Raw genomic sequence first — 14434 nt, 5'->3', positions numbered from 1 at the left:
CCCTTCTCTATCACCTGCCTGTCCTCCCTCTCACACTGTCTATAAGCTTTCTCTATTTGTGAGCCAACCTCCCCCAGCTTCTCCCGGGTAGGTACCCCCTCCCCCCAACTGTACTCAAACTGGAGTACTTATTGTTGAGGGGGACAGCCACAGGGGAGCTCTCCACTATCTGACGCTGTCCCTTCCCCCTCCTGACAGTCACCCACTTATCTGTCTCCTGTGGCCCCGGGGTGACTACCTCCTTGCAGCTCCTGTCTAACTCTTCCCCACTCCCTGAACAAGACAAAGGTCATCGAGCTGCAGCTCCAGTTCCCTAACTCAGTCTCTAAGGAGCTGCAGCTTGATGCACCTGGCACAGATGTGGCCATCAGAGAGGCTCGAAATCCCACAGCTGTCACCCCGGTGACTCTGGAAGTCTCCTGAAAATCCCACATCTGACACCCAGAAGAGAACACTTGCTCTGTGGACATACCCCTATTCTCTCTAGTGTTGAATAAGAAATCAGGAATGAACTTACCTACTTACCTTGCCTCCACATGTTCTCACTAAAGCCTTACCACTCTGACGCTGAACATTCCCGATAAGAAGGCAAGAGACTGGGTCTGAGATGGAAAATGGGTCAGCCATGATGAAATGTTGGAGCAGACCCAATGGGCCATATGGCCTAACTCTGCTCCAATATCTATGGTCTTTTTGGATTCCACAGATATATTAAGAGCAAAATGATTGCAAGGGACAAAATTGAGCCTCCGGAAGATCAGAATGGTAATCCAGATGTGGAGCCAGGAGAGATGGGGAGATCTTTAATGAATTTTTTGCGTCTGTATTTGCTCAGGAGTGGGACACAGAGTCTGGAAGTGAGGCAAAGCAGCATCAACTTCGTGGACCCAGAACAGATTACAGTAGAGGGGGTGTTTGCTGTCTTGCTTGTGGCTGCCTGTCAGGAGATATAACCATATAACAATTACAGCATGGAAACAGGCCATCTCAGCCCTTCTAGTCCATGCCGAATGCTTACTCTCACTCAATGATGAATCTCAAGGTTGTATAATGTACTGTATATATACTTCGATAACAAAATGTACTTGTGAACTTGAGGCGAATTTGGATGGATAAATCCCCAAGGCCTGACCAGGTGTTCCTGTGGACCCTGTGTGAGGCAAGTGCAGAATCGCAGGGGCCCTAGCAGAGCTATTTAAATCATCCTTAGTGACAGGTGAGGTGTCAGAGGAATGGTCGATAGCTAATGTTGTTCCACATTTTAAAAGGCTGTAAAATTAAAGCGGGCAATTACAGTCTGGTGAGCCTGGCATCAGTAATAGGACAGTTATTGGAAGGTATTCTAAGGGACTGGATGTATGAGTATTACGATAGACACGGACTGATTTGAGGTAGTCGGCATGACTTCATGTGTGGTAGGTCGTGTCTACCCAGTCTTACGGGGTTTTTCGAGGAAGTTACCAGGAAAGTTGATGAAAGCAAGACAGAGGATATTGTCCACGTGGACTTTAGCAAGGCTTTTGACAAGGTGCTCAAGAAGGTTCAGTCACTCATCATCAGGATGAGGTAGTAAATTGGATTAGACATTGGCTTTGTGGTAGCAGAGGGCTGCCCCTCTGAATGGAGGCCTGTGACTAGTGGAGTGTCACAGGGATCAGTGCTGGGTCCGTTATTGTTTGTTGCCTATATCAATGATCTGGATGATAATGTGGTTAACTGGATCAGCAAATTTGTGGCTGACACCAAGACTGGGGGCTGTAGTGGGCAGTGAGGAAGATTTTCAAAGCTTGCAGCTGCAGTAATGGACTGGGAAATGGCAGCTGGAATTTAATGCAGAAAAATGCGTAGGTCTGACACAGTGAACAACAAAGGGATCTGGGAATACAGGCCCATAATTCATTGAAAGCGGTGTCACAGGTAGATCGGGTCATAATGAAAACCTTTGGCACGTTAACCTTCATTAATCAAAGTACTGTGTGCAGGAGATGAGATGTTATGTTGAAGTTGTATATTTCTGAGGCCTAATTTGCAGTATTGTGTGCAGTGTTGGTTACCTACCTACCTACAGGAAAGGTGTAAGCAAGGTGGAAAGACTGCAGATAAAACTCACAAGGATATTGCCAGGTCTGAAGGACCTGTCAAATGGGGAAATGTTGAATAGGCTCGACATTATTCCTCAGAACGTAGAAGACTGAGAGGAGATTTGATTGAGGTATTCACATTGATGAGGGGTATGGATAAGGTAAATGCAAGCAGGCTTTTTCCACTGAAGTGGGGTGAGACTACAACTAGAAGTCATGGGTTAAGGGAGAAAGGTTAAATGTATAAGGGGAAGCTTCTTCACTCAAAGAATCATGAGAGTGTGAAATGAGCTTCCAGCACAAGTGTGAATGTAATCGCGATTTCAACTTTTAAGAGAAGTTTGGTTAGATAAGGGATGGCAGGGGTATGGAGGGCTATGGTCTGGGTGCAGGCCAATGAAGCAGCTTAAATGGTTCACCATGGACTAGGTTGGCCAAAGGGCCTGTTTCTGTACTGTACTTTTCTATAACTCTTTCTTCTGCCTGTACGTGATCCATTGCCTGCTGGTTCCTGTGTCTATCTAAAAGCCTCTATCGAATCTGTTTCTACCCCTTCCCCGAGCAGTCTGTTTCAGGCACTGACCCCTCTCTATATGAAAAGACACGCCCTGCACATCTCATTTAAACTCCACCCCCACCCCACCTGAATGTTCGCCCTCTCGGATTGGACTGTTGTATTTTGACTCACGTTTAGCTCGACAGTTCCACAGCTTTCTGATCACAAAGTGAATTTCACTGGTGAACCCTATTCCCAGCTAAACACATCACATGATAGAACATACCAGACGATGACTGACCAATAACTGTTGTCTTTATTGATCAGGATTTGTTCAAGGAGTAATTACACAGTTCAAACGTTAACTATTTAGTTACACATCTCTTTAGTTTACTGTCACAACTTCCGAAACCCCCCGCCCCTGTTCAGGTGTTCCCCACCCCAGATGAACCTGGCCAGGGTTCACCGTGAGTTCTCCTCCGAGTCCCTGACTCAGGGTCTTCTTCACTGGTTGCTCTCCGGAGTCAGTGCTGTCGGTGATCTTGTCCGGCACCTTTTTATACGTTTCTTCCCAAAGCTCTCAGACATTCAGATTTATTTATCAGATCTACATTGAGCATCTTCGTCAGAGACTTTTCCTCAGGGTGAAATGGCTAATATGAGGGGCATAACTTTAAAGTGTTGGGAGGAAAGTACAGGAGAGATGTCAGAGGTAAGTTATTTTTACACAGAAAATGGTGGGTGTGTGGAACACACTCCTGGGGTGGTGGTAGAGGCAGATACATTGGGGGCATTTCATAGACTCTTAGACAGGTACATGGGTGATAGGGCAATGGAGGGCTATGTGGGAGGGAGGGGTTAGATTGATCTTGGAGTTGTTTAAAGAGTTGGCACAATCTCACAGGGAAAAGGACTGCACTGTGATATACTGTTCCATGTCCCAATGTTGGAGTTCCAGTTTGCTGGAATGTTCCAGGATTTCCCAGATTCTGGAATGGGCCCAGCTGATTGGAAAACTACAAATGTAAGGATCCCATTTCAGAAAGGACTGAGGTAGAAAGCAGGAAACTCGGTGTCTTGATGTCTGTCACTGGGAAAATGCTGAACACACACTGAAGGAACGATGACAAGGTGTTTAGAAAATCTCACACGGTCAGACAGAGTCAGTGACAATGAAAGAACTGCAGAGGCTGGAAATCTGGAAATGCTCAGCAGGTCAGGCAGCATCTGAGGGAGGAGAAACAGTGTGTGAGCAGAGTGCTTTATTCAATGTGCTGAAGGGAATGAGCTGCCTGCTGAAGCTGCTCAGTGATGTCTGCTGGGAACACACGGGTCTGCAGGGACTGGGATCTGGGATGAAAAACGAGCTGCTGGAACTCAGTGGGTCAGGTCAGCAGACCACAGACTCTCAGAACTCCTCCAGAGTGGAGGGAGAGAGGAAACAGTGAGCTACCAAACTGTTAGCCTGTCACTGGCATTCGGAGAAATGGTGGAATCTACAATGAAGGATGTGATATCAAGGTCGTTAGAAAATATTATGAGTGACTTGAGTCAGCCTGGATTAATGAAATGGAAGTCACATTTGACTGGTCTTTCCGAGGTCTTTGGGGAAGTATCGAGTGAAGTCGTTCAGGGGGAACCAGTAGATGTGATGTATTTGGATTTTCAGAAGGTTATTGAGAATGTCTCTCACTGGAGGTTGGTGAACAAGTTTAGAGCACATGGAGTTGGGGAGAGAAGATGAAAGCACTTGGAACTGGGAGAGATTTCCAGCAATGGAAATGGTAGGAAGGAATGGGTCCTTCTCACATGACTGGTCTGTGATCCGTGGGGTGTTTCAGACAGGGATCAGTGCTTGGGCCCCAGTTATTCACAGTCAGTTATTTCCCTGAGGAGACCAAGAGTAACATTTCCAAGTTTACTGAAATTGGAAAGTGAGTAGAGATGAGGGGCAAAGAGGCTGCAAGGGGATAAAGACAATAAGTGAGAGGGCAACAGCAGGGCAGATGGAGAAAGTGGGGAGAAACAGAAACACTGACCATTGTTTAAACGGTGAGGGACTGGGGAATGTTGTATTCACAGGGACCTGGTGACCTTGTACACCTTGCACTGGCAGACAACATGCACAGACAGCAGGCAGGTAAGATGGAAATGTTGGCCTTTAACACAAGGGGATTTGAGGAATGGTGACTACAGAGAGTCTCGGTGTGACTGCACCCAGGGTTCTGGGGAAAGGGTTAGTGTTCTTGTCTGTAAAAGATGTTCCCGGCACAGGGGGAGAGCATCAGAGCTTCACCTGACCGGTTCCTGGGACGGCAGCTCTGACATGTGAGGAGAGACTGAGTCGGCTGGCCACCGACTCCTGGCAGTTTGGAGAATGAGGCAGGACCTGGTGGATGTAAAGTCCTGAGAGGCTTCACAGGGTAGAGACAAGGAGGATGGTCTCTGTGACGGAGGGGTCCAGAGTGAGAGGGCAGAATGAGGGGGAGGCATCTGGGACTGAAGTGAGGATAGACATCTTCACTCGGGATGATGAATCATTGGGATTCTCCACCCTGGAGCTGTAGAGAGAGGCTCAGGGATTGGCTGGGCTCAACACAAGATCAACAGATTTCTGGGAATGAGAGGGATCAGGGATATTGGGATAAGGGTGGGAATAGTGTTGATGTAGAACAAAGGGACATGGAAATAGAGAGCCATCATTGAAAGTGGCTTCACAGGTAGATAGGGTCATAAAGAGAGTGTTTGGTGCATTGCCCTTCATAAAACAGGACACTGAGTACAGGAGTTAGGATTTGCAAGTTGGGATTTGGAAGTTGGACAACACTTTGGAGAGGCCTAATTTGGAGTATTGTGTGTAGTTCTGGTCATCTCCCCACAGGAAAGATATTAATAAACTTGAAAGAGAGCAGAGACAATTTACAAGGATGTTGCCAGGACTTGAGGACCCGATTTATGGGGAAGGGTGAGTAGGTGAGGACTTTATTGACCATGAACATAGGAATGAAACATTCCCTGTGCTCTGCTAATTATTTCGATAATTTGTGATTGGATTTGAATTTGAACACATCGCGATTTACTCTGCCCAATCCTTCCAAGACAGATAATTTCCCTTTGACCGTCTCTCACTGAGTAACGCCATTTAAAGGGACATTACCAAGACTGAATAGTTGTATTATACATCTTGTTCATTTCTTCCCTCACCACATCCCAGTCAATGTTCCAGCTTCCATCGATCTCTGCAGGCTTTGTTCCGTACTTTTCAGCAAACTTCACATTGAAAGTGTAGAAAACCTTCTTCCAATAGGATGCTGCCTGTGCAGAAATTTCCCGTTGGATAATCCAGGATTTGTAGTAATCATTGACTGTTTGATAATCCTTGTAGGGATGGAATTTCCCATTTGTGTCTTTATTTCGGAATTTTGTATCACTTGCGACTGAAGCTGTGCAGATATCCGTTACAAGATGTTCACTGTCTGCCCATCGATAGTTGTTGAGCCCTTAAGGTCTGTGCTGTTTACAGGAGTGTTGTGAGTGTACCGGGGTCTCTGAGTCACAGAAAACCCCACAGAAAGGACATTTCTTTGTACAATTGAATAACCCTTTGAACAACTCCTCCCTGGGTTTAATGGATAATTCTTCAATCTTTGCTTTGACATCCCAGCCTTTTACCTCACGGAGGAGTTTCTGCTCCACCTCTTCAATACATGGCAGAATGGCTTCTGCATATTTCTTGCCATCACTGCCACTCTGAAACAGAACAAGTTTCATCTCATCTTTGGGCATCGAGATTCTTGTGTTTAACTTTTCAACAAACGTGTTTAGGAAGCTCTGAGCATTTCCATCAAAGTTCTGCTTCACTGCATCCTGAACAATGTCCTTAGCTTGCCCAGTGATCTCTGTGATGATTTCTTTAGCCAGACGGGTAAATGTGCTCTCTCCATCGCGTTCTGTCTTGCAGTGTTTAATAACTTGCTGATGGAGCCAGTCTTTGGCGAAATTCTCAAAGTCTCTGATGTACCGGAGATATTCATCAAATTGAGGTGTTTGTTTCAGGTGGACCAGGAGGGCCACAGTGAAGTTGTTGCGGAGACTGTACTGTCGCTCAGGGTTGTGTTTTTTCATATCGTCCACGATGTTCATGCTGAGAGTCTTGAGGGTGGCGTCTCGGAGAGCTGGCAAGAAACAATATCGAGCAAATCATTCTGCTTGTCTCTGGTTCTCATCCTGCTCTGTGTAACTATCTATGAAGAGATTAATGTATTGATCTTTCATGTTTTCCAGTCTTCTCCGTGGGTCGTGGTTGTGGATGAACCTCCTGTGCATCTCCTGGAATCTTGGTACAGCGTAACCACACAGGTGAAGTTTAAACTCGGCCTTGAAAACCTCAGACATTGAAAAGTTTTGATGTGAAATATTGTCAACTTTTTCCTCTATCATCTTCAAAAGTTCAATGCAATATTTACTGTCATAATCAATATCCTGGTTTGTGATGTCAGTGATCCAATGTCTGCATTCATCCTCGATGGGCCTTGTAATCATTGCTGCTTGATCCAGATCTGATTGTTTGGACGAAGAACTCAATGTTGATCTGAATTTTTTTGTCCTGTGGTGAACTACATATACCTGTCTGGACACGCCCCCTGATGACTGCTCCTGTGGCTCCTCCCACAGAACCCTGTATAACGGTGATGGAGGTCTGAGCCCGGCCTCTCAGTCTCCAGGATGTAGTATGGTGGTCACTCACTGCTTGTTCCTTCTTCCAGTCAATAAAAGCCGATAACTTGCTTTTACGTCTCAGAGTGAGTTATTGATGGTGCATCATGTCCATATCCTGCTGATGTGTTTCTCTTCAATCTTAAATAACTGGGTCCCCAGATCAGAGAGCTTTTTATGCTTTAGACTTTCATTAATCACTCCCCCTTGAGTTTTTGTTTCCTTTATGAGAAAATTTTCAATGTCCTGTTCAATGTCTCTTACTCTGCAGGGCTGATACTCCAACTTAGAGAGTGTACCTTTCCACATCCCTTCAAATTCATTTTGCAATTCCTGGTCACCCAAATTCTGATTTGCTGTTTTACACTTCCATAAAAGCTCCTTGACCTGTTCTCCAATCTTCCTGTGAAAGTTATTACAAATATCATCCACTTCCTGCAGTCCCACCCGTCTATTCACGGCATCTCTACATTTCTGCATTGAATCGTGCTGAAGTCGGCTGCATAAACTGGAGATGCTGTGAGGATTACATTCCTTGACTTCTCTAGTGCCTTTAACACCATCCAGCCCAAGATCTTAAAGCACAAACTAACGGAGATGGGAGTAGACTCTCACATGGTGGATTGGATAGTGGACTACTTGACAGATAGACCTCAGTATGTGCGGTTGGGAGACTGTAGGTCTGACACAGTGGTCAGCAGCACAGGAGCGCCACAGGGAACCGTACTCTCTCCGGTCCTGTTCACCCTGTACACATCTGACTTCCAATATAACTCGGAGTCCTGCCATGTGCAGAAGTTCGCTGATGACACGGCCATAGTGGGGTGTGTCAGGAATGGACAGGAGGAGGAGTATAGGAAACTGATACAGGACTTTGTGATATGGTGCAACTCAAACTACCTGCGTCTCAATGTCACCAAGACCAAGGAGATGGTGGTGGACTTTAGGAGATCTAGGCCTCATATGGAGCCAGTGATCATTAATGGAGAATGTGTGGAGCAGGTTAAGACCTACAAGTATCTGGGAGTACAGTTGGACGAGAAGCTAGACTGGACTGCCAACACAGATGCCTTGTGCAGGAAGGCACAGAGTCGACTGTACTTCCTTAGAAGGTTGGCGTCATTCAATGTCTGCAGTGAGATGCTGATGATGTTCTATAGGTCAGTTGTTGAGAGCGCCCTCTTCTTTGTGGTGGCGTGTTGGGGAGGAAGCATTAAGAAGAAGGACGCCTCACGTCTTAATAAGCTGATAAGGAAGGCGGGCTCTGTCGTGGGCAAAGTACTGGAGAGTTTAACATCGGTAGCTGAGCGAAGGGTGCTGAGTAGGCTACGGTCAATTATGGAAAACCCTGAACATCCTCTACATAGCACCATCCAGAGACAGAGAAGCAGTTTCAGCGACAGGTTACTGTCGATGCAATGCTCCTCAGACAGGATGAAGAGGTCAATACTCCCCAATGCCATTAGGCTTTACAATTCAACTGCCAGGACTTAAGAACTTTTTTTAAAGCTATTATTAATGCTTTTTGAGTTAGTGATTTAGATGCATATCATATTATTACTGAGTTAAGTATTGTATGTAATGAGTTTTTGCTACAACAAGTGTATGGGACATTGGAAAAAATGTTGAATTTCCCCATGGGGATGAATAAAGTATCTATCTATCTATCTATCTATCTAAATTCCTCTCTGTATTTCTCCATCAGATACACGTTATCAGCCCCACTTTCATACAGAGCTTGTAGTTTATCCAGAGTGTCACCCTCCCTTTTGTTCATCTCTGTCCTCATCTCCCTCTCCAGATTACAGAGTAGTTCGGTGAGATCTCCTCTGGCATTGCTGATTCTGTTTTCAGCCTCATTTCCCCAGGGGTGAGTGAATTTGCGGAGTTCCCACTCCCAGTCCTTGTACTTCACGGAGAGGTGGTTGTAAGCCTCTGCGAACAGACTGTTCTGGAAGTTGAAAATGAAATTTTCATGTTTCACCTGCTCCCAAAGCCCAGCCATCCATTTGATAAAGTCCGGGATAGTGAAAGTTCTTTGGCTTTTGCTCTGTTGGAGTAGACACTGAATTAGGTTCTTCTTCAGTTGGGAGACGTGTTCACTGTAGCCGGTGTTGACTGCAGCCATTGGGGGTGTACCATGCCACAGACCAGGGATGTACCAGTTGTCCTTGTCAGCATCATAGTCCATCACATCCCGGAACGTTACTTGGTCTACCTTCTCCAGCTTTGCTGCAGCCTCTGTCATCTTATCCAGCTGCTCCAGGAGTTTCTGACGGCCTCTCAGATTCTGATCGTGCGCACTCACATCGCCGACGTTCTGGTAGACAAATATGCACTTTGGCCTTTTTCCTGTCTCCCTCATGCGGATTAAGGAATGAACAACAATCTGTAAAATATCTTTCATCTCTGACTGATTTTCCATCCCGATGTTTACCAACGTGAAGTTGCTTAATCCAACCACGAACGTTGCCAGCTCATTGTCGTGCTCGTAGCTGTCTGTCAGTGTTGCGAGTTCTGGGGCTCTCAGCCCCTCTGTGTCAATGACCAGGATGAACTCACAGCCCAGCTCCTCGGCCGGGCTCCCTGTGACTTTGATCAACTGCATGTAGGCCCCTCGAGTACATCGGCCGCTGCTCACAGCAAACCGCAAACAGAACATTGTGTTGAGGAGTGTGGACTTGCCCGTGCTCTGAACTCCGATCACCATCAGCACAAACACTCGGCAAACTCTTCTCACTTTGTTGGCCACTTCTGTGAGTACGGCAGTGATCCATGGAATGGGAACGTTGGAAACGTCTCCATCGATGAGTTCCAGTGGGAACCCTTCCAGCAACATTTCAGCAGCAACACCTGGGAACTGCGACACCTTTGGGTGGATCTGTGTCCTTTGGGTGACGTTGTGTCGAGTCACTGAAAGTTCATAAACCTGACCAAATTCCCTCATGAAATGCTCAAGTCCCAGGGAACTATCAGACATCTTCTGATCCAACTCCTTCAGTTCCTTCACCTTCTGCTTTGAGTCTTTGCACAGTTCTTTATAAATTCTGCACAATTCTGCCATAACTTCCCGTGATTTACTGTCCAGTTCCAGCTTCAGCCACTGTAGGGAAATGGCTCTGTCAACCCCACCATGACGGGTGAGGTATTCAATGAACAGCCGCATCTCTTCCGACAGACTCTGTCTGAGCTGAGCTTCCCGGATTCTGTTCTTCTCCCGGTCCAGTTCCTGGTTATACACTACTGTGGTTCTGTCCCCACGGAGTTTCATCCGAGATTTCTCTTTTTCAACTTTAGACAACCCTTGCCAGGGCTCTCCATGAAAGGGCAACACTCTCCTTTTATACCCAGTAATGTCTCCTGAGTCAAGTCTGTCCAGTATTTTGGTCAGTTCCTTGGCTCGTTGTATTTCAGGTTGACGTTCATCGACCTCAATCCCACTTTCCATCGCAATGTCAGCCATTTTCTCCAGGCTCAGCAAGGGCTGGTCCCTGTCCCTCATTAGAATTACTTGTTTGATCTGAGAGCGGAGCTTTTCCACAAGTTTAGCCTCATTTACATTTGCCCGAAGAATGCATTGTTGAGGTTCTAACTTTAGATCTTTGAACAGTTTCTTCACCTGCTCAGGGGTTATGTGTTGCTGATTGATGTGGGTATTGACTATGAGAAGGAGTTTTGCTGGTGACTGTGTGAGAGAGGTGAGGAATTCTTGTTCCTTCTCACCGATAATGTCAATGAAAATAAAGAGAGCAGCAGATACTTTTGCCAGAAACCGAGCGTTTCCCTGGAAAGTTTCAGCATCGCCTCGGAGGTTAATGAATGCAGCAGCCTCTGGGAAAATATCCGTGTTACTCTTCCCAGAAGGGAGATACCAGCTGATCTCAGCCATTCCATCGGATATCCTGCGGGGCACATTCCCACATTCCATCTCGGAGTGCAGGAAGATGTTCTGCTGCAGCTGTGCCTGACTCAGGGTGAGATTGAGGATTCGGGATTTGGACACTGTGCACCTTCCCAGTCTGAGGAAGGACACCGTTGGCATGGCTGCTGTCACGATGGGCACCTCCACAACGGGGCTGCTGTCTGTAGGAGAATGTGGGCACCATGTTTTAACAATGGGCCTCATGGCCCAGAGGAGAAGGGTGGCACCAGACCCTTCTGTGGGTCCCCTCACCTTGCTCATGGGGTGACTGTGTGTATCTGGCATCAGAAAGGGTAATGCAAACTGGCACAGAGACATCTTCAGCATCAGTTCCTGCTGGAGAGAGTGGTCAGCACAGAGGAAAATGGCAGCAACAATATCCAGAGGATTCATCCCACCATCCCCTGGTGCTGTAACTTCAAAGAAATCACTGAATTCTTCATCACCATCACCCTCGCCGTCTGGGTACTGAGCAGGTGGCCATTCACTACTCCCTGTCAGTGAATTGCCTGAGAGAATCCTGAGGAGAAATCGCCAAGGAAGATTTCCTGGTCGGGTTAGTTTGTTGTTCTGCAGCTGATCCCGGGTTACCTCCCGCAAGGACATTAGTGACAGCTTGTGTGGATAATGATCTTGTAAGCCCAATTCCTTTACAATTTGTGGGGTGCTAAGATTATCAGATTCATAATTTCCAGCCAGTGAAACCTTCGCCATTTGCTCAGTGTCTGAATGTACTCCTGTGTTCTGTGTTCCTGGTTCCTAAAGGGGCCTTGTTCCCCCTGAATTTCTCAGACACTCTGGTGTTTTGAAGTGATGGGATTTTTCACCCGACCTGGGTTCTATTTCTTGGATCTATTATATTTCCCAGATTCCTGTCTGAGATATTCCTTTGTGCTGGAACTCGCTCTCGAGCACCCGAGTTCCTGTCCCCGGATCACTGTGCTGGTTGTTTCTGTGTCTCTGGCTGGTGAGTCTCTGTGAGGCCTTGTTGCCCTGGCAGTGTGTTTACTGTGTTCAGTCACCACGGGAACCTGCAAATTGGTGACTACAATCGTACCCAATCTCGTTGGGAGCACACCAGGGGAATTGTGTACAAACTTGGTGCCTTTACCTTTTGAATGACGCACTTTCTTTGGAGGGAGTGGAACAGAGATCGTACTGATGGTGTCCTGGATAAGGTCAGAGAATCCTCGAAATAGTCTGCAGCTCGGGCAGCATCTGTGGATAAATAAAAGCCGAAATGTCAATAGAGCCTGTCTGTGCACAGAGAACAGTGACAGAGCGAGAGGTGATGTCACGGTTCACAAAGTGACACCACAATTCAGCAGCTAATTGGTGAGTTAGGTGAAGGGATTAAAAGTAAGATCAGCAAATTTGCCGATGACACAAAGCTGGGTGGCAGTGTGAAATGTCAGGAGGATGTTATGAGAATGCAGGGTGACTTGGACAGGTTGGGTGAGTGGGCAAATCTATGGCAGATGCAGTTTAATGTGGATAAATGTGAGGTTATCCACTTTGGTGGCAAGAACAGGAAGGTAGATTACTATCTAAATGGAGTCAAGTTAGGAAAAGGGGAAGTACAATGAGATCTAGGTGTTCTTGTACATCAGTCAATGAAAGCAAGCATGCAGGTACAGCAGGCAGTGAAGAAAGCTAATGGCATGCTGGCCTTTATAACAAGAGGAATTGAGTATAGGAGTAAAGAGGTCCTGGTGAGACCCCACCTGGAGTATTGTGTGCAGTTTTGGTCTCCAAATTTGAGGAAGGACATTTTTGCTATTGAGGGAGTGCAGCGTAGGTTCACAAGGTTAATTCCCGGAATGGCGGGACTATCATATGTTGAAAGATTGGAGCGACTGGTCTTGTATACACTGGAATTTAGAAGGATGAGAGGGGATCTGATTGAAACATATAAGATTATTAAGGGATTGGACACACTGGAGGCATGAAGCATGTTCCCGCTGATGGGTGAGTCCAGAACTAGACGCCATAGTTTAAGAATAAGGGGTAGGCTATTTAGAACTGAGATGCAGAAAAACTTTTTCACCCAGAGAGTGGTGGATATGTGGAATGCTCTGCCCCAGAAGGCAGTGGAGGCCAAGTCTCTGGATGCATTCAAGAGAGAGTTAGATAGAGCTCTTATAGATAGCGGGGTCAAGGGATATGGGGAGAGGGCAGGAATGGGGTATTGATTGTGTATGATCAGCCATGATCACAGTGAATGGTGGTGCTGGCTAGAAGGGCCGAATGACCTACTCCTGCACCTACTGTCTATTGAGTTGCAAAGATGGATTGTCAGCAAGTCAGGCAGCATCTATGGAGGGGAATAAACAACCAACATTTTGGGCTGAGAACCTGATGAATTCCTGGTAACCTGTATCTATCAAAAAGTGTGATAAATTTCCCTGTGACATCAGCCTCAACTATCACCCCAGGCCGTGTGCTGTCACTCTGTGTGGAAAAAATCCTGTCACTGACATCTCCCCTAAACTTTCTTCACTCACCTTAAACGGATGTCTGCTGGTATCGGCCATTGCTGCCAAGGGCAGGAAGTGCTGGCTCTCTCTCTCACTATACTCTCATCCTCCTTCACTCCAAAGAGAGAAGCCCTGGCTCACTCAAACTTTCCCCATTTATGGTCTCTAACTCTGGCAGCGTATTCTTCTGCACCCTCTGTAAACTTCCACATCCTTTTTATAATGAGGTGAGCAGAACAGAACACAATATTCCAGGTGTGGTCTGACCAGAGTTTTATAGAGCTACCAAGATATCTCACTGCTCTTGAAAGGAAGGGACTTCCCTTCCTCCACCATCAACGTTACCCTCGACCGCATCTCTTCCATTTCATGTACGTCTGTTCACCCCATCCTGCTACTACCCTACCAGTGATAAGGTTCCCCTCATCCTCACCCCACCAGCCTCCACGTCCAGCACATAATTCTCAGTAATTCCAGTCATCTCCATGATCCCACCAGCAAGCATATCTTCCCTCCAGCCCACTTTCTGCTTTCCACGGAGATTGCTCCCTACGTGACTCCCTTGTCCACTCGTCTCTCCCCACTGATCTCCCTCCTGGCATTTATCATTTCACCAGTCCTGCTGAAGGGTCTCGGTCTGAAATGTCGACTACTCTTTTACACAGATGATGCCTGGCCTGCTGAGTTCCTCCAGCATTTTGTGTGTGTTGCCTGGATTTCCGCATCTGCAGATTTTCTCTTG

General features: G+C 46.6%; 1 protein-coding gene across 1 annotated transcript in view; it reads right to left on the bottom strand.

Moving 5' to 3' along the window:
* Positions 1–5672: 5672 nt before the first annotated feature.
* Positions 5673–14434, bottom strand: part of LOC140726087 (up-regulator of cell proliferation-like) — a 620561-nt gene continuing 611799 nt past the window's right edge. The window contains 3 exon segments of the mRNA XM_073042027.1: positions 5673–7180; positions 7403–7812; positions 8966–12433. Of these exon segments, the coding sequence (XP_072898128.1) occupies positions 5731–7180; positions 7403–7812; positions 8966–11929 (4824 nt within the window). The 5' untranslated portion in view covers positions 11930–12433 and the 3' untranslated portion in view covers positions 5673–5730.

This window comes from Hemitrygon akajei, chromosome 4 (assembly GCF_048418815.1).
Source record: "Hemitrygon akajei chromosome 4, sHemAka1.3, whole genome shotgun sequence".
Classification (NCBI taxonomy): domain Eukaryota; kingdom Metazoa; phylum Chordata; class Chondrichthyes; order Myliobatiformes; family Dasyatidae; genus Hemitrygon; species Hemitrygon akajei.
Note: the sequence above shows the minus strand (reverse complement) of the source record. Positions and strands in the feature narration are given on the sequence as shown.